Genomic DNA, 27,795 nt, shown 5'->3' on the forward strand with positions numbered 1-27,795 from the left:
TGTTATTTTTGCTTTATTTGGTTTTTTCCTGTTTTATTTGGTGTTTTTTCTGCTTTATTTGTTTTTTTCCTGTTTTATTTGGTGTTTTTTCTGTTTTTTTTTGCTTTTTATTTGGTGTTCTTTTTTTTTTGAGTTTTTGGTTTTATTTAGGAATTATTCTCGCTTTGCGTTACTCTATTCTTGATGAGCCTCTTTGTTTCTACTCTGGCTTTTATGATTTGCCTCTGTTGTTGTAGTCTCAGTATTGTGTTACCTCGGTTCAGTTTCTGGTTCATTCTGTTTCCGTCCTCGGTTCTCCTGTTTGGGCCTCAGCTCCACGCTCACCTGTCCGTCCTGTTCATCAGTTCCCGCAGTATTTATGCTCCTGTGGTTGATCACCGCTGTAATTCTGTTGTGCACAACCTTCCAACCACCGCCGACCCCAACAATAACAAGCTTAGAATAAAGCTCAATGTGAGTCTCAGCTGCTGTTTTTCTGTTTCTGCCCTGTTTGATGTATTTTTGTGCCTCTGCTTTTTTCACTTTTCCCTTTAAACACTCTGAGCTGTGTTACAGGGAAATAACTGTTCTTCAGTCACAGCATAGGAACAACACACAGAGAGCAAGGAGAGAATAAAACATGTTACTGTTTCCTTTGTCCAAATTGGTGTTGATCTACTTGAACAGAACCCTCTACAAATAAATTCACAATAAGATGGTATTTAGTGCTCTGAAATAGCCTGAAATAGTCTGAAAGCTTACTTTGGAATCAGTAACCTTTCCAGGTGGATATTTCAGTAAAGTTTGGGATACATTTCCTACAATGATGCCCATTAAAACTAGCTCAGGTGTGAAATAATCAGTGTGATCAAATTCATCTGGTGTTCATTCACCGAAACGTCCTAAAATGACAGGATTCTACTTCCTGTTCATGTTTTCCTGGTTGAAAAAGTCACGTCTGCCCTGCAGTTGACCCAAATGATGTATTTCAATTCAATTCAGTTCAGTTTTATTTACATAATGTCAAATTACAACAAACGTCATCTCAAGGCACTTCAAAGATACAGTCTGTGCAGTCGAGATGTTTGTATCATTAAAAAGCACTCGATTATCCTTCATAGAAAAACCTTCATATGTGGAACTCAGACATGCAAAGTTGAGTTTTTAAGGCCCTTAAGAATGTAAAAATACTGTAATATTTACTGTTTATGCAAAAAGACAAACTAAAGTAAAAGTGCTCAAAGTAATGAGGTCTGTGCAAACTTTAAATAATAAGAGATAAAATGATAAAAAGGATGAATAGATGAAATGTATTCAGTCCAATTCAAGCCAATTATTATGACTAATTGGATGAATTTTGTTCAGATCTTTTTAATTTATCTGTAAAATTGAATGTTTTCAAGGGAAAATAAACCTTTATCCAATATGTCCTCCTTGAAATGTATTTTACATGAAGTGGAAGCACCGGTTTAAACAAGATACTGTGAGCTGGGTGTGCTTTTGTATCTCGTTACATCATCTTTCACCCCGGAGACATTTACGGCATCACCACAACAGAGAATATATGCTGCGTAAAACAAAGGGAAGACTGTTGTGTCGGGTTATTTTTACCTGTTAGAATAACAGAAATAAAGCTTTGTGTGTTTATTCTGAACAAAATGCTTCCAATTCTTCTTTATGAATGTGCTCTGATCAGGAGGAAATGATGAGTTAAACACAGAACTTCCTCATGGCTGCCAAACAAAGCTTCTTTATTATCTCAGTAGTTTCACAACATGATTAATGGAAATGTGTTGAAAAAACAATGTTTAGACAGATAAATGCAGCAGGCTTGACAAAAGAAACGATACAATAAATATGAAATGATTAAATGTTCACCTGAGATCTTCCTGCATGTCTCACACAGAGGAGATAACAAGCTGTGGCAAAGGAAATGAATGTCTGACACCCTGAAATCTGCAGTTAAACACTGACAGCAGCGTCTGTCGGCCCGATGCGATGAGCCTGCAGTTGATCATAGACTGTGGTTAAGCTGGAGTTATCCACACTGCCTGAAGAATCTGGACCATTTCCTTCCTGAAGAAGCAAAAACACAGGAAGTGAGTGTCCAGCAGAATAACAGGAACCCTTCTCCACCCTGGAGGTTGTTGTGCTCCTCTGTACACATTCGACCTGCTGATGGACCAGAAAGGAAGCAGCTTCTCTGTTTCAGCTCATGGAGACAACAGAACCATCTCAACAACATCACCGTCATAGCTTTAAAGCTCTCCGGTGAGCTCATCTGTCCTTAATGTCTGACTCTGACATAAAATCAGAACAGAAACCATCCCCAGAACCCACAGTCTGCTCATTTCGCCTGCATCAGTTTGTACACATCAGCAGCATGAACAGCATCCTGAGTCATCCTGCTCTGCTCTGCTACCTGAATGGTGTGTTAATGCTGAGCACAGCAGACAGAGACAGATGAGTGTAAGCTGAGCCTCACCAGCTGCATCCCTCCTCTGAAATCAAGCCCAGAGCTATCTCACCACCTGCCAGGTTGTAATCTGTTTCCTGTCACTGTCATTATCCTCAGCGTTGATGACTTGCTCTCAACCTTCACACGAACCTGGTTATCTGTCTGGATCAGCTTCTTCTAAACACCTCCCGAACAGATCTGCTTCAGAGAACTGGGACCCTGCAGTGCTCAGACCTTTCTATATGACACCACTCCTCCGTCTGCTCCACCTTAGAGTCTCTGTCTGGCCTCAGTTAGGTATGTGTCATCAGTATGTTTGGACACAGCTAAGTTCTGACTTATGTCTGTAAGGTCTGACACTGTTACCTTTAGAGCCGATGATCTGATGCAACATACAGATTTCATGCTTTCATGATTAATTAGTTAATACAGTGCATTCGGAAAGTATTCAGGCCCCCTTCAATTTTTCACTATTTGTTATGTTACAGCCTTATGTTAAAATTCATTTTTTTACCCGTCAATCTACACTCAGCACCCTATACTGGCAGCACAAACACAGAATTATAGAATTTTTTGCAAATTTATTAAAAAAGAAAAACTGAAATATCACAAGAACTTAAGTATTCAGACCCTTTGCTCAGCACTTGGTAGAGGCACCTTTTTCAGCCAGTACAGCCATGAGTCTTCTCGGGAATGATGTAACAAGATTTTTCACACCTGGATGTGGGGATTTTCTGACACTCTTCCTTGCAGAGCCTCTCCAGCTCTGTCATGTTGGATGGGAAACGTTGGTGGACAGCCATTTTTAGGTCCCTCCAGAGATGTTCAATTGGGTTTAAGTCAGGGCTCTGACTGGGCCATTTAAGGACATTCACTGACTTGTTCCTAAGCCACTCCTGCGTTAATTTGGCTGTGTGCTTCGGGTCATTGTCATGTTGGAAGGTGAACCTTCGGCCCAGTCTGAGGTCTTGAGCACTCTGGACAAGGTTTTCATCCAGGATATCTCGGTACTTTGCAGCGTTCATCTTTCCTTGAATCACAACCAGTTGCTCCCGTCCCTGCAGCTGAAAAACACCCCCACAGCATGATGCTGCCACCACCATGCTTCACCGTTGGGATGGTATTGGGCAGGTGATGAGCATTGCCTGGTTTCCTCCACACATACTGCTTAGAATTAAGACCAAATAATTCAATCTTGGTCTCATCAGACCAGAGAATCTTCTGTCTTACAGTCTGGGAGTCCTTTTGGTGTTTTCTTTGCAAACTCCATCCGGGCTTTCATGTGTCTTGCACAGAGTAGAGGCTTCCGTCTGGCCACTCTGCCATATAGCCCAGATTGATGGAGGGCTGCAGTGATGGTTGTCTTTCTGCAACTCTCCCATATCCACACAGGATCTCTGGAGCTCAGCCAGAGTCGTCTTTGGGTTCTTGGTTACCTCTCGCACCAAGGCTCTTCTCCCCCGACTGCTCAGTTTGGCCGGACAGCCAGCTCTACGAGGAGTCCTGGTTGTCTGAAACTTCTTCCATTTGAGAATTATTGAGGCCACAGTGCTCTTAGGAACAATAAGTGCAGCCGAAATTCTTTTGTAGCCTTGGCCAGGTCTGTGCCTTGCCACAATTTTGTCTCGGAGCTCTTTTGGCAGTTCCTTTGACCTCATGGCTCTCATTTTTAAAAAAAAAATTTGGGGCTTTTTATGCCTTTATTATATATAGGACAGTGAAGAGAGACAGTAAGCAGGGGGCAGAGATAGGAGAATAACACGCAGCAAAGGGCCATCCGATCGAACCAGCTGCACGAGGACTATAGCCTCTGTACATGGCTCTCATGGCTCTCATTTTACTCTGATATGCACTGTGAGCTGTAAGGCCTTATATAGACAGGTGTGTGCCTTTCCAAATCATGTCCAATCAATTTGCAATTTTTTTAAAATTCTGAACTTGTGCTGTCATTATAGGGTGCAGAGTGTAGATTGATGGGGGAAAAATGAATTAAAATGATTTTAAAATAACGGTGCAACATAACAAATAGTGAAAAATTGAAGGGGGTCTGAATACTTTCCGAATGCACTGTAAGAGCACGGTTACAGATCCAACCAGGGAGAATGCTCTTAAGTGCTCAGAACTGTGGTTTTCTGACCCATCTTTCCACTAAATGTAAATGTAAATGTAAAATGCTTATCGCCTGCAGCAAATGTCCAGTGAAGTGGTCTAGGACGGATGTGTTAGCTTATAAAACAGTACAACAGCTGTTAATGTTGAGTAACCTAGCAACCAGATGAAAAGCCCTTACCTGACTTTTTCTGTCACTGCATACATGAATTTGCGTATATTGGACTTCGCTCTCGCTTCGTACTGAGTCTGCAGAGATACAAAGTTGAAAGTGAATTTGTTTTTCATTGTGATAAAACTTTCAAAAGCAGGTTTAGTGAGTGCTTCAGGGGAGAAAAGGGAACAGAGCAAAAACAACAAGACGTTCAGGTTTGTGAGAATATATTTCAGATCAGATTGTTGAGGCCCTGAGAGCAGTCAGAGCAGCTCAGTGTTGGGCCTTTGTTCTGATGATGTGAACATGTGTGATGAGCACAAACTGTGTCATGCCTGAAAATATTAGATTTCTGATTAAATGTTCAACCTCCCAGGAAACCAGTACGACAAAGTGAAGAAACAGCAGCGGTGTCTTTATTAATCATGCAGACAAAATGTGGTTCTTGGCTTAAATACAAAAACAGAGTTCAAGATGATAAAAGACAAATGTTTATTCAACAGGACTTAAATGGCTTTCAGTGAGAGTTCAGTTGTTAGACCTGACACTTCTTCTTTTGTCCTCCACTTGTACAGTTTCCTCAAATGTTTTAAGGACACACTGCACACCATGCTGAGATATGCCAAGTGTTCAGCTAACAGCTCTTTGGGAACCACCTTGTTGCTGCAGAAATCCTATTTTCTGTCCGTCAAACTGAGTTATCTTTGCTGATTTTCAGTGATGCAACTAAAGAAATGGGAACAAATGATGTGTCTTTGTGACAGGCTGCTGGTAACAAAGTGCCTAAAGATCCAATTTAAAATGGCTTCTTTGCTAAGTTGTCTGTTATGTGTGGACACAACTCTGGTTCATCCCTTGAGTTAGGAGCCTTTATTCTGCCTGAATGATTCATAGCTCAGAGTTAAGTGGCTTAACAAAGAAAAAACACATTCCTCTGAAGATGCTGAGGTACAAGGACTGGACTGAAGATGAGGGAAAAAACAGAAAATGTCCAAAGAAAAACTCTGAAAGAGCTTCAGGAAGCTGGAGAACTGTCGATCAGGACACTTTAAATGTTACAGGAAAGTCTGGCTGCTTGGAGGGAAACAGGAAGAAATGAGAGCTGGATCAACAGTTGGAAGATTGTGTAACTGAAGTGCACCAACAATGTTTCCATGGTAACTCTGTTTGAAATGCTTCGCTTCGCCTCAGGAAACGCTTCTGGTTGCTCAGATATGATGGAAGGCTGCTTCAGTCACACAGGGCCAGTGTATAAGTTTTCACATGTGTGTCTGATTCACATGATAACATTGATCTGTTCTCTGAGCAGAAGCCAGGGCCTACAAAGAGTCAGTATGCTGAGCAGTGTTGGAGTCTGGGAAAATCCCTCCTGATAAATGACAGAATGTTATCTATTAAGAGAAGAAGCTCTGTGTTTTCACAGCTTTTTAATTGAACTTCCTCTCATTTATCTGCATTTATGTCTCTCATCATTCAGAAAAACCGTGTTCAGGGCGGCTTTAAGAGCTGCTGGAGCTGCTTGAACCCCAAGATGTTGGATTTAATGTGTCTATGTGTATGTAAACATGTTCCAAAAGCTGTTATTTCAGAGCTGGGTGATGTGAGGTGACTTCTATGAAAACGTCCTGTTTAATAAATCATTCCTTTTCAGCCCTGTAAGGTTTCAGGAAGCAGGAAACTTCTCAGCAGGATTTCCTGCAGCTGCAACAGGAAATAAAGGCACTGGTTGTTTTTATTCCAGCCTGAAGTACCTTCAGCGGCGAAGCAAAAGATGAATCTGCTGTGCACAGAGCAGACCATAACGCCATGTTACAGTGCCACAAACACTCTGACAGTAAACAAAGTGTTTGACGCAGGTCTTCACTTTACTCACATCCTGTTTCCTGTTTTCTGCAGCAATCTTTATCAAAGCCAAGAGATTAAACCAAACAAAAAGTCACATCAGCGAGTTGGATCTCCATCTAAGGCACTAATTTCCCCGAACCTTTGGAACAAAGATGGAGAGTAGATAAGACACAAGAAACAGACGTATGATTCCTCATTTGCAGCATTGGTTTCTGCACAGCTCTCTGAAGGTCCCACCACAGCATCTCAGTCAGGCTGAGGTCTGGACTTTGACTGGACCATTGCAACACCTTGATTCTTTTCTTCTTCACACATTCTGTTGTAGATCTGCTGCTGTGTTTGGGATCTTTGTCCTGTTGATGAGCCTGTTTCAGCCCAGCTTTAGCTGTCGGACAGATGGCCTCACATCTGACTCTAGAACACTTTGGTATCCAGAGGAGTTCATGGTGGACTCAATGACTGCAAGGTGCCCAGGTCCTGTGGCTGTTGAACAAGCCCAGATCATCAGCCCTCCACCACCGTGCTTGACAGCTGGTATGAGGTGTTTGTGCTGATATGCTGTGTTTGGTTTCCTCCAAACGTGCTGCTTTGCATTATGAGCAAACATCTCCACTTTGGTCTGGTCTGTCCAAAGGACATTGTTCCAGAAGTCTTGTGGTTTGTTCAGATGCAGCTTTGCAAACCTAAGCTGTGCTGCCATGTTCTTTTTAAAGAGAAGAGGCTTTCTCCTGCAACCCTTCCAAACAAGCCATACTTGTTCAGTCTTTTTCTAACTGTGCTGTCATGAACTTTAACCTTTAACATGCTAACTGAGGCCTGCAGAATCTGAGATGTAGCTCTTGGGTTTTTGACCTTGGGGTGACCTTGCTGGGACGTCCACTCCTGGGAAGATTGACAGCTGTCCTGAATGTTTTCCACTTGTGAATAATCTTTCTCTCTGTAGAATGGTGGACTCCAGATAGTTTGGAAATGGCCTTATAACCCTTCCCAGATTGATGGGCAACAACAACTGCTTCTCTAAGATCATTTCTGATGTCTTTCCTCCTTGGCATCGTGCTAACACACACCTGAATGCTGCAGAGCAGCAAACTGACAGAACTTCTGCTTTTATAGAGCTGCTCACACTGATGATAAGTATCTGCCCTGATATGTAAAACCTTCAAACTGAATGAGGTTACTTTCTTTTTCACGTGGCTGTGTCACACACATTCAGCTATGGCCTGAATTCATCTTTACTCTTTGCTGTAAGCAGGACTAATAGACTACTGCTCAGATTTATTCTTGTATTTCGCATAACAACTTGATACTTTAACTGGTGTGATTTGTGGCTTTGGAAAGCACCGGCAATGACCAAGTTCAACAGGGTCTTTATTTCAACGGTGATGTCATATGAGGCCATTATGTCCCTCGGCTCTGATTACACCGAGGCACAATAAAACATGGAAATCACCCTCTATTCACTGGTCTGAATGCAGCAAACAGAAACCATCTGGCATGACATAATGGCGTCCATGAAAAGAATCAAATTATTCAAAAACACCTTTTATACCACAAAAACCCAGAGAACTCTCAGTGGATCTTTCTGATGATGCAGGTCGTACAACTGATGAACAATCCCTAAAAAAACCCTGAACACAGTCAAAGCACGTCACACATAAATAACAGAGAAATACACATCTATAAGCCGAAGAATTTAATAAGCTGTACTGACGCCTCATACGACCTCAGACTGAACAACAGAATATTCTACAATCTGTAGACAAATACAATCAATAATCAATACTATATCTGTGGGAATGAATAAAAAAAGACAAATACCTGCCTTGTGTTTGACTGATTGTCCTCTTTGTGCCTGGAAGACATCTTTTCTTAATCACGCAGACAGCCAGTGCAACAAATCCAAGGGACCCGATGCAGGTTAGAAGTCCAATGAGCCAATAATCTGTCAATGAACACAAAGCACACAAAGTAATGAGATCCAACAGGAACTGTGTTTGAATAAAATATGAGATATGTTTGTCAGAATCAGTGTTGAAATGAATCTTACAATGTCTTATCTTATTTTCAGCTGGAATCTGCCTCGTAGCTTCTTCACTGCAAGATGCATTAATGTTGACTGTCAGAGTCTTATTTTCTGCAGGGCTGGCAGCAACACATCTGTAAGAGGAGCTGAAGTCCTCTGTGTTTACGGTGAGAGGCAGAGAGGACGCAGAGAGGCTCCGATTCAGGATCCGCTCGCCTTTAAACCACAGCAGCGTCGTCTCTTTGTGCACCGAACACAGCAACGAGCAGCTGTCAGAGCTCACACTCAGTGTGTTCACTGCAGGAGACGGAACAGAGTCTGGAGGGGAAATGGATGGAGAACAGAAGGAAGACGAGGAGGTTTTATTCATGTTCCTCTCTGTTTAATTCAACAGGGAACTTTTTAAAAGGGATGTTGCTCTAAAGATGATCAGGAGTCATAAAGGAGACATTCAGTTGTTTTCTAACATAAAGCAGAACTCAGGAGGTAAAAATCCCCACATCATTCAACTTCCCCACATCCAGTAATCCTGGTGAGGGTTAAGCTGAGTTCCTGACTCACCTGCAGGTCAAACAGGTTCTGACAAGCTGGAACACGGAGGATAGGAGTCAGTAAAAAGACATAGTGTTTGTGAATCCAGCGTAATGAGAGGATGATGCAGGTTTTCCATGAAGGCAGAGCTGCTCTGAGATTGAACTCAGCGTTTTTGATTTGCTGACCGCTTGAATTCACACACTGTCAAGAGAGAGTCGATTCTAACTTTATTCAACCAACAAACACACAGTCTCACTCACGTGTTGATGCTAATAGACTTTTATCACATTCTATTCTTTAAGTTTGTGGTCTGAGCTCCGGCCTCCTACTTAAGCTATTAAAGGATAACTGCGGTATTTTCAACATTAAGCCTCTTTCATGAGTCGTCTGCAATGTTTTAGAACCCCCCTCACCGCTTTTTTGGTGTTTACTGCTGTCTCCGGTATTTGCCTAATTTTGATTCATCTCAACCTGCTTCAGAATGGCAAGTCATATGCATGTACAAAAAGGTCCGTAAAAGCACCATAAACGTCCGTTTTCGAAATCATCAACTCACCGGAGTGGTTACTGGTGTGCACTGGTAATCCATATCAAATTTCGTGGCGAAAAGTTGCTTCTGTCGTGTTTTATTTGGCAGCTCGTTCATGCTCGAACTATTTTCTTAGCCACCTCACAGCCGTGGATAAACTTCCGCTCAGCAGTTGAATTTGACTTGCTATACTCCACACCACTTGATGGCGCCATTGATGGCGATTGTTCATTGTCCTTCGGCACGTAAATAAATAGAGGAAGTAGGCAGTCCGTAATCAGTACGCCAGTGAGAGACTGTGTTCAAAGCATCTGAAGAAAGTTGGAGCAGATTATATATTCTTTGTAAATTTCTTCGTATTATTTCTTTTTTTCCCGACCCGACCCGGGTCTTCGGGTCTCTTCGGGTCGGGAATGAGATCCTTCCCCAAGTGGAGGAGTTCAAGTATCTCAGGGTCTTGTTCACGAGTGAGGGACGAATGGAGCAGGAGATTGACAGACGGATTGGTGCGGCGTCTGCAGTGATGCGGGCTCTGCACCGGCCCGTCGTGGTGAAGAAGGAGCTGAGCCAGAAGGCGAAGCTCTCGATTTACCGGTCAATCTATGTTCCTACCCTCACCTATGGTCACGAGCTGTGGGTAGTGACCGAAAGAACGAGATCGCGAATACAAGCGGCCGAAATGAGTTTCCTCCGCAGGGTGTCTGGGCTCTCCCTTAGAGATAGGGTGAGAAGCTCGGTCATCCGGGAGGGGCTCGGAGTAGAACCGCTGCTCCTCCGCATCGAGAGGAGTCAGATGAGGTGGCTCGGGCATCTGGTGAGAATGCCTCCTGGACGCCTCCCCGGTGAGGTGTTCCGGGCCCGTCCCACTGGGAGGAGGCCCTGGGGAAGACCCAGGACACGTTGGAGAGACTATGTCTCTCGGCTGGCCTGGGAACGCCTCGGGGTCCCCCCAGAAGAGCTGGAGGAAGTGGCCGGGGACAGGGACGTCTGGGTCTCTTTGCTCAAGCTGCTGCCCCCGCGACCCGATCCCCGGACCAGCGGAAGATAATGGATGGATGGATTTCTTTTTTTCGGTGCAAGAGAACTACAAACATCTCCTCTTTCCGGTTTCGGTGGCGGAGTAATATCAGTGAACATCCAGTCTTCAATACAACTCAATGGGATTTACAAAATGTCAAATAAAACACGACAGAGGCCACAAAATTTGATATGGATTACCAGTGCACACCAGTAACCACTCTGGTGAGTTGATGATTTTGAAAACGGACGTTTATGGTGCTTTTACGGACCTTTTAGGACATGCGCATGACTTGCCATTCTGAAGCAGGTTGAGATGAATCAAAATTAGGCAAATACCGGAGACAGCAGAAAACATCAAAAAAGCGGTGAGGGGGGTTCTAAAACATTGCAGACGACTCAGAAAAGAGGCTTAATGTTGAAAATACCGCAGTTCTCCTTTAAATAGGTTTGTTTACACAAAGATGGGAGGGGTGCGTGTGATAAGGCAGGCGAGGCGCTGACGCTTCCCTACAGCCCCAACATTATAAACCACCAACGATCTTTGTGTTTACCAAGTAAAATCACTCCCAGGATAAACACTCATGTTGGCTCAGACTCTGCATTCTTGACTTGACAAGCAGCCCAGAGATAAATTTCCACCAACATGCACACACACGCCTTTCTATCTGAGGTTAATGCATTCGCCACAGATGTTCTGCACGAACACAACCTCATAGAAAGCAAATAGCATTATAAAACAACTCTTATCTGTCATATCCATGGGGTTTTCCCCATGTTTTTAGTTCTTAGTTTTGTGTTTTATCATGTTTTAGTTTATTTCATGTCTTAGTTTTCTAGTCCAGGTCCGGTATTTAGTTTAGCCATGTTTTCCCCACAGTTTCTCTTGCTCATCCATCACCTTCATTCAATTCACCAGTAGTTTTCTTCTCAGCTGCACTCACCTATCACCTATTCAGTATTTAATTTCCAGGTTTCCCCATGCACTTGGTCAGATCCTTGCACCTCACTCCTTCTACTCCGTCTTCACGCCACGCCAAGCTAAGTTAAGTTCTTTCAAGTCATGTTCTTTGTTTTGTTTTTCCACAGTCTAGTTTTGTCATCCGGCTCAGCCACGCTTTGTTTTAACCTTTGTTTTTTAAATAATAAATCAGTTTGCTTTTTGAAAAGTCTGCGTCCGTGTCCTTCCACGCCTCTCACCCACCCAATAGTGACATTATCAACGTTAATCCAGCCATTAGTTGAGAACATTCATGATACATGCAGGTACAGAGAGAGTCTGGACACAACCAGGTTAAATATTTACTTTCAGCCATCTTTGCTAACCAGTGTGAGGCTACTTTTAAACGTCATGACAGAGAGGATGTTAGATGGGAGCGAGACGCTTGGCCCAGACCTCGAAAAAGTTACCTCAGCAGTGTGGAAGTTCTTCAGGGTTTAAAAAGTTTGGCTGATGGTAACATCGTTTGTCTGCTTAAAACTTACCGAATGTGTTTTAATTAGGGCTGGGACTTTAGTGCGTTAATTTCGATTAATTAACTACACACATATTAGCGCGTTAAAAACGCATTTTAATCGCACACTATAATATAGATAAGTAGTTCTGCATTAGAGCATTGGAGAGTGGCATTACGCCTGACGGTGTACACAGCCTGCTGGAAACTCAGAAGTCGTTTGGGATTTCACCTGTGGGGGTGGCACCAACACGTCATTGGGCAGCACTAATCCCTGAATGAATACAGCCAGACAGAAACAGAAGAAGAAGGACGTCTGAAAGACAAACATGGAGGAAGAAGCTAATGAGAATGCTTTAGTTGGCCCCGTGCAGGGGAAATTTAGTTTTAAAATATAGACGGATGGAAGCGTCGACAAGAGCGTGGTTGTGTGCAGATTATGCAACAAGGAATTCGCGTATCACCGCAGCATATTAAGCCTCAAATATCACCTCAACGCTAAACATGTAGCAGCTAGCGCGGAAGTTAACGGGGGCCCCTAATCTAGATTATAATAGTCAGGGTTTATATGCTTCTGAATGCACTTGAAAGTATTGTATTTAACAAAAAAAGTGTTCTAGATTACAGGTCTACCTATACCTATAAAGTTACCTGAATTTCTGAAATTTACTTTCCTAAGTATGCTGAACTTTATGGCAAAATATGCACTGGCCTGTTCTTGTTTTTGAAAAAAATAAAAAATAAGCAATATTTTGTTGATTAAGCTTATGTATTGTCATTCAAAATCCATGTGAAAAAAAAACAACTTCTCACTGGTCTCAACAGAAGCGCCTCCTAGTGGAAGCCAAGGGAAACTGCAGCTTAACATCCAAGATTCTATATACTGTGTTTTCATGCATGCTACATTCAGATTTCAAATAGGGATATGTTCTGTTGTTGAAATTATGTTGTTGAAAATGTTAATTTTCTAAAGGATAAAGTATATACGATTAAAATGCGATTAATTTCGATTAATTAATTTCAAAGCCTGTAGTTAACACGATTAAAAATTTTAATCGAGTCACAGCCCTAGTTTTAATGTAATAACACAGTTATAGCTGGGAACCAGCATCATTAGTCTTGGCAGTTCCAGCAAGTTATAATTCAAAGAGGGAGAGAAATAATAAAACTGACCCATGTTGACTCAATACGATCACAAGTTATCGAGTTGTTTTTGCGTTATTGGCTGCAGGAGGAAGTCGGTAAGAGGATGTTGATAAGAGGTCCATCTTTGGCTGCCTGCAGTGTTGTGTGAGCTAAAGGCTGCTGAGTGGGACGCAGTTTGCTGACAGATACGACAACACTTGTTGTTCAGGGTTTCCTGCTGAGCTGCAGATGTTTAAAAGCAAGGAAATTAGATAAATGACATCTTCTCCAGGACAGAGAAGCAAAGAAGAGTTTATTATAAACCACACGATTTATAATCAAAATCTGGGCAGTAAATATAAATAGTTTTCAGTTCATTGGCTCATGGCTGATTAAATGTTACAATTAAAATGTTTAATGAACTGGAGTTGATTGGATTATGATTACAATGAACTGGGCTCTAATTGGTTTGAATTGGATTGGATCACTGAAGTGTCTTGAGATGATATTTGATGTTATTTGGTGCTTTATAGAAATAATTTTGAATTTAATTTGAGCAGAGACTCGATAACTGACAAATGACCTGAAATAAAGGCTGCTGCGTGGCTTATATCCAAAGAATTTAATCCGGTCTTCTTTTGTTTTTTTTCTTAATCTGACAAATGACCACATTCGTTGGTGACTTTTGGTGGAGAATTACACCACCTGTATTAGTAATCCCAAAGCTTGTGACCGTAGGGTCAGGTTTGGAACATGGATCAACTGGTAAACGGAAAGCTTCCCTTTCTGACTCAGCTCTCTCTTCATCAAAGCAGACCTGTTCAAAGTCAGCAGCATTGTGGACGCTGACCCTAATACCTGTGAACAAGACCCCGACAGTTACTCCACCCCAACCTGCAGGGGACATTTCACCCTTTTCCAACTGAGGACTGTGGCTTCAGACTCGGAAGTGCTAAACCTCATCTGGGCTGCTTCACCCTCGTGGCAGCCCTGGTGGAGACCAACAAGCTCCGCCAACAACAAGCGCCGCCAACAAGCATCGCCAACAAGCGCCGCCAACAAGCATCGCCAACAAGCATCGCCAACAACAAGCGCCGCCAACAAGCACCGCCAACAAGCACCGCCAACAAGCACCGCCAACAAGCACCGCCAACAACAAGCACCGCCAACAAGCACCGCCAACAAGCACCGCCAACAACAAGCACCGCCAACAAGCACCGCCAACAAGCACCGCCAACAACAAGCACCGCCAACAACAAGCACCGCCAACAAGCACCGCCAACAAGCACTGTCAACAACAAGCGTCGCCAACAAGCACCGCCCACAAGCACCGCCAACAAGCACCGCCAGCAACAAGCACCGCCAACAAGCACCGCCAACAACAAGCACCGCCAACAACAAGCACAGCAAACAACAAGCACCGCCAACTAGCGCCGCCAACAAGCGCCGCTAACAACAAGCGCCGCTAACAACAAGCGCCGCCAACAACAAGCACCGCCAACAAGCACCGCCAACAAGCACCGCCAGCAAGCACCGCCAGCAACAAGCACCGCCAACAACAAGCGCCGCCAACAACAAGCACCGCCAACAAGCGCCGCCAACAAGCACCGCCAACAACAAGCGCCGCCAACAAGCACCCCCAACAAGCACCGCCAACAAGCACCGCCAACAAGCACCGCCAACAAGCACCACCAGCAACAAGCACCGCCAACAAGCACCGCCAACAAGCGCCGCCAACAACAAGCGCCGCCAACAAGCACCGCCAACAAGCACCGCCAACAAGCACCGCCAGCAACAAGCACCGCCAACAAGCACTGCCAACAAGCACTGCCAACAACAAGCACCGCCAACAAGCACCGCCAATAACAAGCGCCGCCAACAAGCGCCGCTAACAACAAGCGCCGCCAACAACAAGCGCCGCCAACAACAAGCGCCGCCAACAACAAGCACCGCCAACAAGCACCGCCAACAAGCACCGCCAACAAGCACCGCCAACAAGCACCGCCAGCAACAAGCACCGCCAACAAGCACCGCCAGCAACAAGCACCGCCAACAAGCACTGCCAACAAGCACTGCCAACAACAAGCACCGCCAACAAGCACCGCCAATAACAAGCGCCGCCAACAAGCGCCGCTAACAACAAGCGCCGCCAACAACAAGCACCGCCAACAAGCACCGCTAACAACAAGCGCCGCTAACAACAAGCGCCACTAACAACAAGCGCCGCCAACAACAAGCACCGCCAACAAGCACCGCCAGCAAGCACCGCCAGCAACAAGCACCGCCAACAACAAGCACCGCCAACAAGCACCGCCAACATAAGCGCCGCCAACAACAAGCACCGCCAACAAGCGCCGCCAACAAGCACCGCCAACAACAAGCGCCGCCAACAAGCACCGCCAACAAGCACCGCCAACAAGCACCGCCAACAAGCACCGCCAACAAGCACCACCAGCAACAAGCACCGCCAGCAACAAGCGCCGCCAACAACAAGCGCCGCCAACAACAAGCACCGCCAACAAGCACCGCCAACAAGCGCCGCCAACAACAAGCGCCGCCAACAAGCACCGCCAACAAGCACCGCCAACAAGCACCGCCAACAAGCACCGCCAACAAGCACCGCCAGCAACAAGCACCGCCAACAAGCACCGCCAGCAACAAGCACCGCCAACAAGCACTGCCAACAACAAGCACCGCCAACAAGCACCGCCAATAACAAGCGCCGCCAAGAAGCGCCGCCAACAAGCGCCACCAACAAGCGCCGCCAACAAGCGCTGCCAACAACAAGCACCGCCAACTAGCGCCGCCAACAAGCGCCGCTAACAACAAGCGCCGCCAACAACAAGCACCGCCAACAAGCACCGCCAACAACAAGCACCGCCAACAAGCACCGCTAACAACAAGCGCCGCTAACAACAAGCGCCGCCAACAACAAGCACCGCCAACAACAAGCACCGCCAGCAACAAGCACCGCCAACAAGCACCGCCAACAACAAGCGCCGCCAACAACAAGCACCGCCAACAAGCGCCGCCAACAAGCACCGCCAACAACAAGCGCCGCCAACAAGCACCGCCAACAAGCACCGCCAACAAGCACCGCCAACAAGCACCACCAGCAACAAGCACCGCCAACAAGCGCCGCCAACAACAAGCGCCGCCAACAACAAGCGCCGCCAACAACAAGCACCGCCAACAAGCACCGCCAACAAGCGCCGCCAACAACAAGCGCCGCCAACAAGCACCGCCAACAAGCACCGCCAACAAGCACCGCCAACAATCACCGCCAGCAACAAGCACCGCCAACAAGCACCGCCAGCAACAAGCACCGCCAACAAGCACTGCCAACAAGCACCGCCAACAAGCACTGCCAACAACAAGCACCGCCAACAAGCACTGCCAACAACAAGCACCGCCAACAAGCACCGCCAACAAGCACTGCCAACAACAAGCACCGCCAACAAGCACCGCCAACAAGCACTGCCAACAACAAGCACCGCCAACAAGCGCCGCCAACAAGCGCCGCCAACAAGCGCCGCCAACAAGCGCCACCAACAAGCGCCGCCAACAAGCGCTGCCAACAAGCACTGCCAACAACAAGCACCGCCAACAAGCGCCGCCAATAACAAGCGCCGCCAACAAGCGCCGCCAACAAGCGCCGCCAACAAGCGCCGCCAGCAACAAGCACCGCCAACAAGCACTGCCAACAAGCACTGCCAACAACAAGCACCGCCAACAAGCACCGCCAACAAGCACTGCCAACAACAAGCACCGCCAACAAGCGCCGCCAACAAGCGCCGCCAACAAGCGCCACCAACAAGCGCCGCCAACAAGCGCTGCCAACAAGCACTGCCAACAACAAGCACCGCCAACAAGCGCCGCCAATAACAAGCGCCGCCAACAAGCGCCGCCAACAAGCGCCGCCAACAAGCGCCGCCAACAAGCGCCGCCAACAACAAGCGCCGCCAACAACAAGCGCCGCCAACAACAAGCGCCGCCAACAACAAGCACCGCCTCTGACCTACTGCCAGCAATGCAAACTAACCTCTCACTGCGGTTGTAAAGGGGCCGGATGGCCCGTAACAAGGGGCCTGAACCCAATTCTACCAGAACACCTCCCACAGGACACCATGAAGGACATGATCATCAGCCTTCATAATCCATAGAACACATGAGGACTGGTTGGGCAAACTCCCATGTTCCACAGTTGGAACACAGCCTCTGGTCCCCCTTTTTGAATAGAGGTACCACCATCCGTTCAACCAGTTCACTGTCCCAGACCTCCATGTAATGTTGCACAGGCCCGTTAACCAAGACTGCCCAACAACATCCAAGGCCTTCAGGAACTTAGGGCAGGTCCCATCCACCCCTGAAACCTGGCTGCCATGGAGTTGGTGATGAGTGAGACCCCCTAAACTCCCTGGCCTCTCCCTCCGGTGTGGAAGGCTTATCATAACCTGGTTCCATTCTTACCATATTTTGGGTCAGCTGTGGGAAATTGAATGGACTCTTAATCTGGCAGCTTCGCTCTGTTTTAAACATGTTCTTCCCATGCATGTTGGAATCATGTGAGGGTAAGATGAGGAAGAGTCACGCTGCAGCAAGCATCTGATCACACAAATCATGACCAGTGGTCACTTCAGCCATCAGTTCCTCATTGTAGTTTCTATTTTTAATAGGTTGAAAAATGTAAATTTAGATTAGATTTAATCTTGAAGGCAGCAGAACAACCTACGTAGCTGTTAGGCTAACATTGAACCCATGCTTTACTATACTGGTCCTAATTTTCCTAAGAAAAGCCAGGCAGTATGTTTCTGTAACAACCCTGACCCTGAAGAACAACTACAGATCCTTAGAAGAAGAGCTGCCACTGGTCCTCTGTGGCACCAAACAGAGGCGTCTCAGTCCTACATCAACACGTGTTTCTCGCTTACTTTGCGGCATCAGCTGAGTGACCACAACATCTCTGGTTAGAGGGGTGTGTTCTGCAGTCCCAGCGCTCCCACATAGATCAGTCTCTCCTGTTCCTCCCTTGGCAGCTCAGAGGTGTATCAGCAGAGAATCATTGAATGAACTTCCAACTTCTCCTCCCTCCAAATCCGCCTCTGTGCTGTCAAACATGACATCTTTACACAACGAATGTCCCAGCTTGACCCTGATGAGTGGAATTGCTGTTGCAAACCTCTATTTCCTAATTTATTATGATAGAGGGATATTTAGTCCTCGTTTGATCTGCCTTTGACTTCCTCTTTATGTCCCCTGCTGGTCCAACAACAACAACAAAACATTTCTTTCTGTTTTTCTGCACCACCTTTAACTCAGATTACGCAAATGTTCACTGTGGCATCATTTGGATAAGCTTACACAACATCACAAGATTCATTTCCAGAGAGAGTTGTGTGGAAATGATGTCTCATGCTCCCTGAAACACTCTTTCTCAATCTAAGCCCGATGAATCCCGACACTGCGATCTTGCAATATATTTGTGTCATCAGGGAAGAAATAATCTATTGTTGTAAAAAACGGGTCATGTAGTATAATCAGGTAGTCTTTTAGGCACGTGTTGTTGAACCTGATCAACTGACTGATTGAAGCAATATAAAGGTTGGAATACAATATTTAAAAAGTCTGGTTAGATTAAACTTTATTCTAAAGCCTTGTTGAGCACCAGTGGCTTTTATTTGAAAGTAGGTAGACCGAAAGGGGGGAGGACATGCAGCAAAGGGCTCCGGGCTGACCCCAGGATGGCAGCATCTAGGAACTAAGCCTTTGCACCTGGGACGTCTGCTCAATCAGCTGAACTATAAGGTGCCCACAGCGATCTCAGACCTGTTTCCAGTGTCTCCAGCCTCCTGCCCCCTTTCTACGTACCAGGACTTTGAAGATGTCCTGCAGCTAATTTAAGGCTCAAATCGATGCTACAACAAAAGGAGTCCAAGCAGTGTCTACTTCCACTTTAAGCACCTGACGGTCGGATGAAAATGTACTTAAACACCATAAAGATGTTCCAACTACTGACTACAACAAACCTCTACAGCTGCGTGAGAGGACGTAATTCTGCAATGCAAAATGGAGCAGGTGTCGATTCATTCGTCGATAAGATGTAAAACTGTAGCATCCAACATGGCTCTTGCTCAGTTTTGCAGTTTTAATGTGTTCAGGTTCATTGCCTCGGAAGTGTAAATAGCAGTTGATTGGTGAGTTAAACTCAGCGTCAGTCATTAGTTTTTCTGGTTAGATGCGTACGTGGGCGAGACGCTCGTGTTTTATTCAAATGAAACTTATGAACACTATTTAAGCATCTACAAATAACTCCCACAGACACACACATACAACGAACTGAGTTCGGTTGCTTTAGTTTTTCTCTGCATAGCTGCATACATCCGTTACTCACCAAACCTGCTTGTTGATTGTGATGTTGTTATTTCTCTTGGTTCCTCGTCTGTTTTCCCACACTACCAGTCGAACAGAAGTGACCTGAACAGGTTTTCTGTCCCTAACTGTCACCATAACTGTTCCAGAAATTAATCACTACGTACCGGTTTTAATGATGGCGTTAAATAGATAAAGTTGGGACTGAAAAGAAGATGATAAAATGTCTGTGAAACAATTCTTTACTGTGATCAGGATGGTGTCTATAACAGGAGCTGCTGCCATCATTGTTGCAGGTTAGCAGGCAGACTGTGTTCTGCCTTATGAGTCCTCACTGTGGAGGGACCAGCGTTCATCAGACCTTCTCGTTTTCACTTTCTCACCACACGTTTGTTAAAGGTCAGAGGTCAAAAGGTTTATTGTGCAGTAATAAAAAAGCAATAAAGTTATCAATCCAATGAAATCCTCGGTTTGTTGTGTCTGTATTTATTGTAATAAACAATCATCTGTCAACAAAATAAAGAAAATGCTCATTCAGACTCATTAATTGGACAGATTCATACATGCAGAGCTGGATCCTTAAAATGAGACGTGCACGGAGCAACAAACGTGCACTAAACATGTGCAAAAACTTCTGTTCTGATGTTGGTGATGTGGGAGGAGACGGTGCAGTGGACGGTATGGACTGATTCACTTTGCTGGCAGATGTCCTGCAGCAGCAAAGATCCACGTGATCTCCTCCAAAAAGAAGAGCTGTGCACATTAATGCCAGTGGCATCGCTGAGGGAACTTCATTATCAGCTTCTACTCGTAAATCATCCTGCACATGGAGGACAGGGTCAGACCGGTTCTCACACTAACTTTGTCACTTCAGTCACACACGGTCACAGTTAATAAAGAGCAGTGACATCATCTGTTAGACGGGGCCGCCCTCAGGGTGTGCTGCATCACAGCTGGCAGCTTATTTAGAGGTTTTACTGTCAGTAAAAGTCTGATCTGTGCACCAAAGCATATCACCTCTGTATTTACTACAGTAAACACGATGTGTTTGATTAATTACATCGTATTTCTTTCTGTAGAAATACAGAAAATCATCTCTTCTCCAGAGTTATTCTTTTCACCCACTTCTGCATCTCATTAAGCAGGATTCATGGCAGCACAGATCTGCTTGTGGAGTTTGGAGCTCTCCTCCAATGAGTTTAGAGGCTATCTGCAGGTCGAATGCTGATTGGTTGGAAGCAGACACATGAGACTCGACAAAGAAAGAAGAAGCTCGGGTGGAAAGCACAGACAACAGCAGCTGTTTCTGGAACCATCAATACACTGATCAGATTTAGGAGGAAATGGGACTCACCGTAAACTGTAAGTTTATAAGATGAGGTGAAAACGCGTCCTTTTTTAGAGTCAAACTTATAAACTCCAGAGTCGTTCCTCTGCAGGTCTGTGATTGTAAAGAGTCCAGTTTCTTTGTCCCAGAGAAGTTTGTTCAGATAAATGTCCTCCTCGATCTCAAATTCTCTATTTTTCACAGAAGCAATGTTGTTTCCATCATATAAAAGAAATCCTTTATCCAGCATGGAGTCGGGCAGTCTGATGCTTCCTCCTACAACACCTGTCAGGTTCTCCTTCACTCCTTCAGCTGCAGATAAAATTGTTCCTGTGAAACAATCAGAGACACAACAGTCAGCTTCAGCTCCCATCAAAGTGAACCGTAACACGTCCTGTTTCACGTTAGCTGCTGACTTTGAGTTTTCTATCACTGGCTGTCTGTCTGAGTCGGCCCTGAGACTTTCTAAAGTGTGTCTGAGTGATGTCTTAGATGTTAAACAGACCAGGCCAAATTCCTCGTGATGTAAAAATGAATTGGCAATAAAACCTTTTCTGATTCTGATTCTGATTATCACAGCTGTCTGAAGGATATGTGGGTTTACAGTGAAGCTGTCGGTGACAGTCAGAGAAAGGACAAAGAAAACTGTGGAGCTCAGAGAAACAGGGAAACAGGAGAAAACCTTTCAAATACAGCAGGGATCATAAAGAGTCCAGATGCACCAACACAGAATGGTGGCTAACTTTTAAAAGCAGTAAATTCAATTCAGTCCTGACAAATGAAACTGAGACTTCAGTGAATTTGCATAAACTTTGACTTCTCAGTCTCACGGACAGGAACACCGAACAGAGCCGGAGACACGAGGTGAATCTTCACAACATCACGATGCACAACTGGAAGCAAAAAGCCAAATCCAGATGTTTCTAAATCAAGTCAAACACGCTTTAACCTGAGAGTCACAGCAGAGTGCTGCTTTCACTCTGTTGTTTGGCTTTGACTCAGCTGTCCTGCACGCACTACAGACCGGTTCCTACAGGCTCATAAAGCTGTTCAGTGACTGTAAATATCTGCAGAAAGAAGCTCGCAGGTACGGAACATCTGGCTCGGTTTCCCATCATAACATTTTATATAAGAGGGAAAACATCTGCTGCTGATTGTTGAACAGTTCAGCTCCAAAGTGGTGAAAATGCTGCTTCTCCAGGTGCTGACTGGTTCTGGAACCAGTGTGCAGGAAGAGTCACATTTACTGAACAGGATGATCATAAAGATCAATAATCAGCTGATTATTACAGTTTGTTTATTTTGGAACTGAATGAAAGATGATAGAAATAAAAAGGTGCTTTAGGCTCAGGTTCTTTAAAGTCTGCAGGATGTGTGTTCTGATTAAAGCTGAGCTGCTTGTGTGGCCGCTCTCCTCCGACAGTCCACAAACATGCAGGTTATCTTTATCAGTGATTCTGATCTGAGCACAGCTGGGAGAGGCTCAGCCCCCCAAACACCCGCACCTGATGAAGCAGGAAAAGATGAGTTGTGGTTTCCGTCAGACACACCTTTGTTTGCCTTGTCTCTCAGTTTCAGGTTCTGACATGAAATCTCCTCTTTGCTCCTCAGTAACATTCACCGCTGCGGGCAGAACAGTCGACGTGATTCAGTCGAGCTGCAACAGGATTTCTGTCTGCTTTCCACCCAGTTTCATTTATCCCACCATCCATCAGGGTGGCAGCTGTGTTTGGGTTCTTTCTTCAGTTCAAAGTCGGTGTCCGGGGAACCGAACACGACTAACGCCAAACAAGTGAGTTAATCAGTAACTGAAGCAGGTGGGAAACTGCAGAAGGGAACAGGCTCTGTAGTATAAACCAGGCAGTAAAGCTCACAGAGCTGCAGAAGGAAAAACAATAAATAAATCAAACGGAACTTTTTAAATGACAGACGTGTTACTGTTCTCGTATGGACGGCCCACTACACAGAAGTTAGAGGAATCTGAAGCTTTATTTTGTGTTTTCTTTACTTTGTCACCAGTACAGAAGGCTCCTGGTGCAGCACAGGCTGCGGTTCAAGGTGAAACAGAACATAAAGTCTCTGTTCTGCTGCAGCACGCTTTGGTTCGCAGCTCAGTTCATGTAACAGATACAGAAGTGGCACAATGCAGCTGCCACGGTGACAGCTCTGAGGTTTGACCTATTTCCAGAAGGCTAAAAAGGTTCTGGCCTGTGCAGCTTTTAGCTTCTGACTCTCCAAACTGAGGAATCTCAAACACGACTCATGAGAACTTCACTCAACCACATTTCAAGAAAAGAGATGCCTTAAATAAGTTGATCAGTTCGAAAACCCATCAGCCAACCAGACGCTTCTATCGTTTCTTAAAAGTCGGTTCATGTTCTGTTTGGCACCACCTGAGAACTGAGCTTCAACACAAACATCTACACTCCTGTTGGATCATGTTGGATTTCCAGGCCTCCCACTAACACCGAGTTTAATTATAAATGTGCACGCTGTAATTAAACTGCAGCGAATCTTGATGCAAGTGAACCCAGCACTTAAGTCTTAGGATGTACAGATTATTTTGTAGTTAGTTTTTGTTAGACTGAACTTCTCAGCAGTATTCCAGAGGCCCGAGGCCTCGTGTGAACCTTATAACAACCAAAGAGTTCCACTGTTTGGGCTAAGCACACAGAAAGAAGACAGGGCGGATTTGCATCCTGTATTTGCTTTAGCATCAAGCTGCTTTCCATCATCACATCCTGCTTCTGCACTGAGCCCATCCTGAGTAAAGCAGGCTGGATTCTCAGAAAGGTGAGCCTCCCTCTGAACAACATCATCAATCCAGCTGATGATCTATACTGAATGCATCTTTTACCGTCAGCACATCCGCAGAGACACTGTTCCAGGAAACTGTAAAGGGAAAATAGGGATAATAACTGCTTTGTTGAGGAAGTTAAAAGGCTGCGGATGTGAATTCATCAGCTTCTAATTTAGTGCCTAAAAGCTTCTGTGTGTTCAGTTCAGCTTTAATGGAAACTCTTAATGGAGGGACAGCTGTAAATCCATGTCCTTTATCAATTTAAGGACATCACATCTGAAGGGTGACCTTCAGCTCATCTGTTCAGCTTCATGAGTTTTCAGTAAACAGACGTTGTTTGGGGTTGGATTTTATCTGCGTAATGTAAAAGCTGCCATGAGACTTTCTGTAAACAGATGCAAATAAAGACTTTCCTGTTTATTTAATCACCAAACAAAAACCCCATTGGAGGAGACTTAAAGTCTGGTACTTTTTCTTATTTCAACTTCCACTTTCAGTTTTATATTTTCTCTTTGATCACAGCATCCATCTATTTTCTATACCCACTCAGGTTCACCATCACAGAGACGCTCCTAGAGACAATTCAGAGTCACCAGCCTGACATTCATGTTTGGGTGGTGGGAGGAAGCCGGAGAGAACCCGCACATCCATGGGGAGAACATGCAAACTCCACACAGAAAGAACCAGCCGGGATTCGAACCAGGAACCCTCATTTCACTGATGCTGACCCTGGACCTGATATTTCTCTTCGTTTAATGAGAAATTAATCATCTGCAGTTCACACTAAAAGCCAAACAAGCTGTTATTCTATAGAAATTTAGGTCACTGCCTTGAATTTAGCTTTTTGTGACTTCGTCTGAAACCTGATACCTCATCTTTTAAAACAGATTCCTCCTTTGTTTGCAGCCATTGAGCTAAATATATGCCTGTGGCAAAGAAAGGCAAGACAAGTTTATTTGTACAGCTCAATTCAACAACAAGGTGATTCAAAGTGCTTTATAGATACGTTAAAACAGTAGAAATAAAAAGCATGATTTAAATTTTAAACAAAAAAGAAAGAAATAAGAACAATAGAAAAAATCAGTAGTTAAAATGTGATTAAGTTTTGAAACTCAAGCTTCAGATTTGGAGCTTTATTCAAACGCAGCTGAAAATAGGTGTGTCTTCAACCTGGATTTAAATCCACTGAGTGTTTCAGCTGATCTGAGGCTTTCTGGGAGTTTGTTCCAGACATGTGGAGCATTGAAGCTGAATACAGCTTCCCCATGTCTGTTTCTGACTCTGGGAACTGATAAAAGACCGGATCCACATGACCTGAGGGGTCTGGAAGGTTCAGACTGGGTCAGGAGGTCACTGATGTATTCTGGTCCTCGACCATTCAGAGCTTTATAGACCAGCATCAGAATTGTTAAGCTAGCTGTTAAATATGTGATGTGGGGCACAGTGAGCCAGCAGGATACATTTTACCAACTTAAAGTGCAGAGAAGAAGCAATCGCTGTTATTTCACTGTAACGGTGATGAACGGAGCATTGAACAGGCTTTTCACTGCATTGTTGGCTTGACTTCAACATCAACTTTATAATCTTTTGTTAACAGTTTCCTGTTCTTTTGTCTGTTATTTGTTTCAGATCAATGTCCTGATTAATTCCACTTCAGTATTTATCTGGTTTTATTCAACAATCTCTCTGTTTTTGGGCGGATTCCAGCTCTGGTGGAAACTTTTTATCTCACGTTATCTTTAAAAAGTGAAATATAACAACTTTCTAAAACAAAATGACTCTTTTGAAGGTGGAGCTCACCCACCTGCTACACACTGCTCCTCATTTCTCACACATTATTAATAAGCACTATGAGTGACTCCTCTGAAGCCTTTAGCGCCTCTTCTCTGTTTAAAGGCAGAAATAGTTCGGTAAAGTTGGAAAGATATTGGCAGATTCGGACTTCCGGGATCAATAACTCAGAAGTGAGACGTTGTTAAAACACAAAACAAGAATATTTCCAACCGTAGTAAGACAGACAAGGAGCTACAACCTAACTTTCATCAAAACGAGCCATCCTCGGAGCCACACCAATAACTTTAGAGTTTATTTAGCCGGCTGTGAGAGCAACGAGCAGGGACCGTCTACAAAGTGCAACCCAAGAGAGACATTACAAAAAATAATAAATAAATATCCAATAACTTCACTAGGATACAGTGTAGTGTCACCAAACTCACTACACATGTCACTGTTCTCCTACAGATTACACTACAACTCTTGGTTTGAAAAAAAAAAAACGTTTTTCATAATTTCTGTGGCTCCTACAGGAGCCTGAAAACCCAGATCCAGATATTCTTTTTCTTAGAGATTCATTCTGATTATTTTAATTGATAAGACACATCCTGGAATTAGTTTTCTCTTCTCCAAAATAACTCATCAACCCTCTATTAAGCATCATTATGGAGTTCCATGCATGAAGCAGATAAATAAATGATGATCAGGTAACAGTTGGAGGCAGAGACGGTCAGGTGCATCTTCCAAAGAAACAGAAATCATGAAATAAAGATAAAAGCGACTCTGAGCTGAATGTGCTGCACATATGAGGCGGCTGTTCTCTGACTGCTGAGACTCTGCAAACCCGCGCAGACCCTGAACTTTACCTGCTGTGCAGGTTTCTATCAAACAGAACAAACAGCTCACTTACCAAGGCAGAGGGAAATAACGATCATCCTCGTCTCCATGACGGAGTTAAACGGAGACAGACATCACGACCCGACATGAGCACGAAGACTGAATCAGACTGAAGCTGCAGACGTGTTCAGGCGAGAGGCGTGTGGCTGCAGACAAGGGCGTCAGTTTGGTTTTAGAAGTGGTGGGGACAAAAAACGTAATGCATTCTATGCCCCCCACGGACCACCCACCAACCAGGACATTAAAAAGTAACGCATTCTAGATCTATTCCAGCGTCATGTTTAATAAGCTGCCCTTTTTTTTTATGGACGCATACAGAGTTTATAAAATATATCCTTTAATTTCATGTTTCCATATCATTATGATCTGATTCGAAATTATGTATTTATTCATGAATTAATTACTGTTAATTAATTACGCTACTGTACTGTTTGTAAGAAAGAACAGTGAAAATGATCTGAACAACAGAAAAAGGGGAAAAGTGCAACTGCAACTGCAGTTGTTAGTCCGGACAGACTATCAAAACAAACACAGACTTCGGCCAACGGGCCCTATAACTAAGCAGAAACCTGTAGTCTGTGGGGCTCCTCATTCCTCCTCATCGAGCCTCTCACTACCACCTTTCCATCAACTACATTTGACACTGAGCATATACAGAATGTTATTTTCAGGAGTTGCTAAAAAAAACAAGCAAATAACTAGCTTAACCTTTCCTTGGCTAACCTAATACTAAAATGCTAACGCTGCACGCGGAGACTTCATAGCCACCATGGCAAATTATATTCATAATATTATAGTCTACACATGACAAATATTTAACACACATTTCACACACAGACAATATTTCAGATGATTTCTATGGATCGTATATGGTTTGCTTATCATTACAAAACATGAATGTGGAAGGCTATTGAGTAGCCTACTGATAAAAATAAAACGTTAGACAATTTACCTTGATAACTGTGTATATACTCCACAAAGAACTTGTACCCTTTCCTCAGCCTGGACTGTGGTGTTGGTGAGTGTGACTCCACGATCCTGTGTATATCCTCTAAAGTTATCCTTGGAAGAACCACCAGCGAAGTTGCGAAGAAACGCTGCATTTTTGTTTGTGTAGAAGTAGCTCTAAATGAGTTTCGCCGGGAAAGCGGTTTACCCGGGGTCCGTTTCACAAAGCAGGTTCAACAAACTCTGAGTCTGTTCCTGAACTCAGAGTTGATTAACTCTGAGATAGAAAATTCTGAGTTTTCGGTTCCAGAAACGCTGATTTGAGTGAGTTTAATCAACTCTGAGTAGGACCTTGAGTTTAGCGCGTGCACCACAACTTTAAAAAGCCAGCATCAATGGAGCCCCGATTCGACGAGTCACCATGGCAACGGGGAAGAGGAGGGGCTACGTTTTT

General features: G+C 44.5%; 1 protein-coding gene across 2 annotated transcripts; it reads right to left on the reverse strand.

Annotated features, from left to right (window-relative positions):
- Positions 1-971: 971 nt before the first annotated feature.
- On the reverse strand, positions 972-26,563 carry LOC142378614 (uncharacterized). Of its 2 annotated transcripts, none has more exons than XM_075463329.1 (6): positions 26,407-26,563; positions 20,951-21,253; positions 8,593-8,886; positions 8,364-8,487; positions 4,728-4,795; positions 972-2,055 (listed from the first exon to the last, which is right to left on the reverse strand). In XM_075463329.1, the coding sequence occupies exons 1-5, from the start codon at positions 26,441-26,443 to the stop codon at positions 4,741-4,743; spliced, it is 813 nt and encodes a 270-aa protein (XP_075319444.1). In that variant the 5' UTR covers positions 26,444-26,563; the 3' UTR covers positions 972-2,055; positions 4,728-4,740. The 2 variants fall into 2 exon arrangements, with proteins under 2 accessions (XP_075319444.1, XP_075319443.1); XM_075463328.1 differs by having other exon boundaries at positions 8,368-8,487; positions 26,407-26,562.
- Positions 26,564-27,795: the final 1,232 nt, after the last annotated feature.

The sequence above is a fragment of the Odontesthes bonariensis genome, chromosome 4 (genome assembly GCF_027942865.1).
Source record: "Odontesthes bonariensis isolate fOdoBon6 chromosome 4, fOdoBon6.hap1, whole genome shotgun sequence".
NCBI classification, from domain to species: domain Eukaryota; kingdom Metazoa; phylum Chordata; class Actinopteri; order Atheriniformes; family Atherinopsidae; genus Odontesthes; species Odontesthes bonariensis.

What these genes read in the sequence shown, in the direction of transcription:
- LOC142378614 (XM_075463328.1), bottom strand. Translation starts at nt 26,443, where the DNA reads ATGGAGACGAGGATGATCGTTATTTCCCTCTGCCTTG. An exon ending in CGTTATTTCCCTCTGCCTTG is followed by an intron (nt 21,254 to 26,406) that starts GTAAGTGAGCTG and finishes ATTGTTTCACAG; the next exon opens with GAACAATTTTATCTGCAGCT. An exon ending in GACAATCAGTCAAACACAAG is followed by an intron (nt 4,796 to 8,367) that starts GCAGGTATTTGT and finishes GTATCTCTGCAG; the next exon opens with ACTCAGTACGAAGCGAGAGC.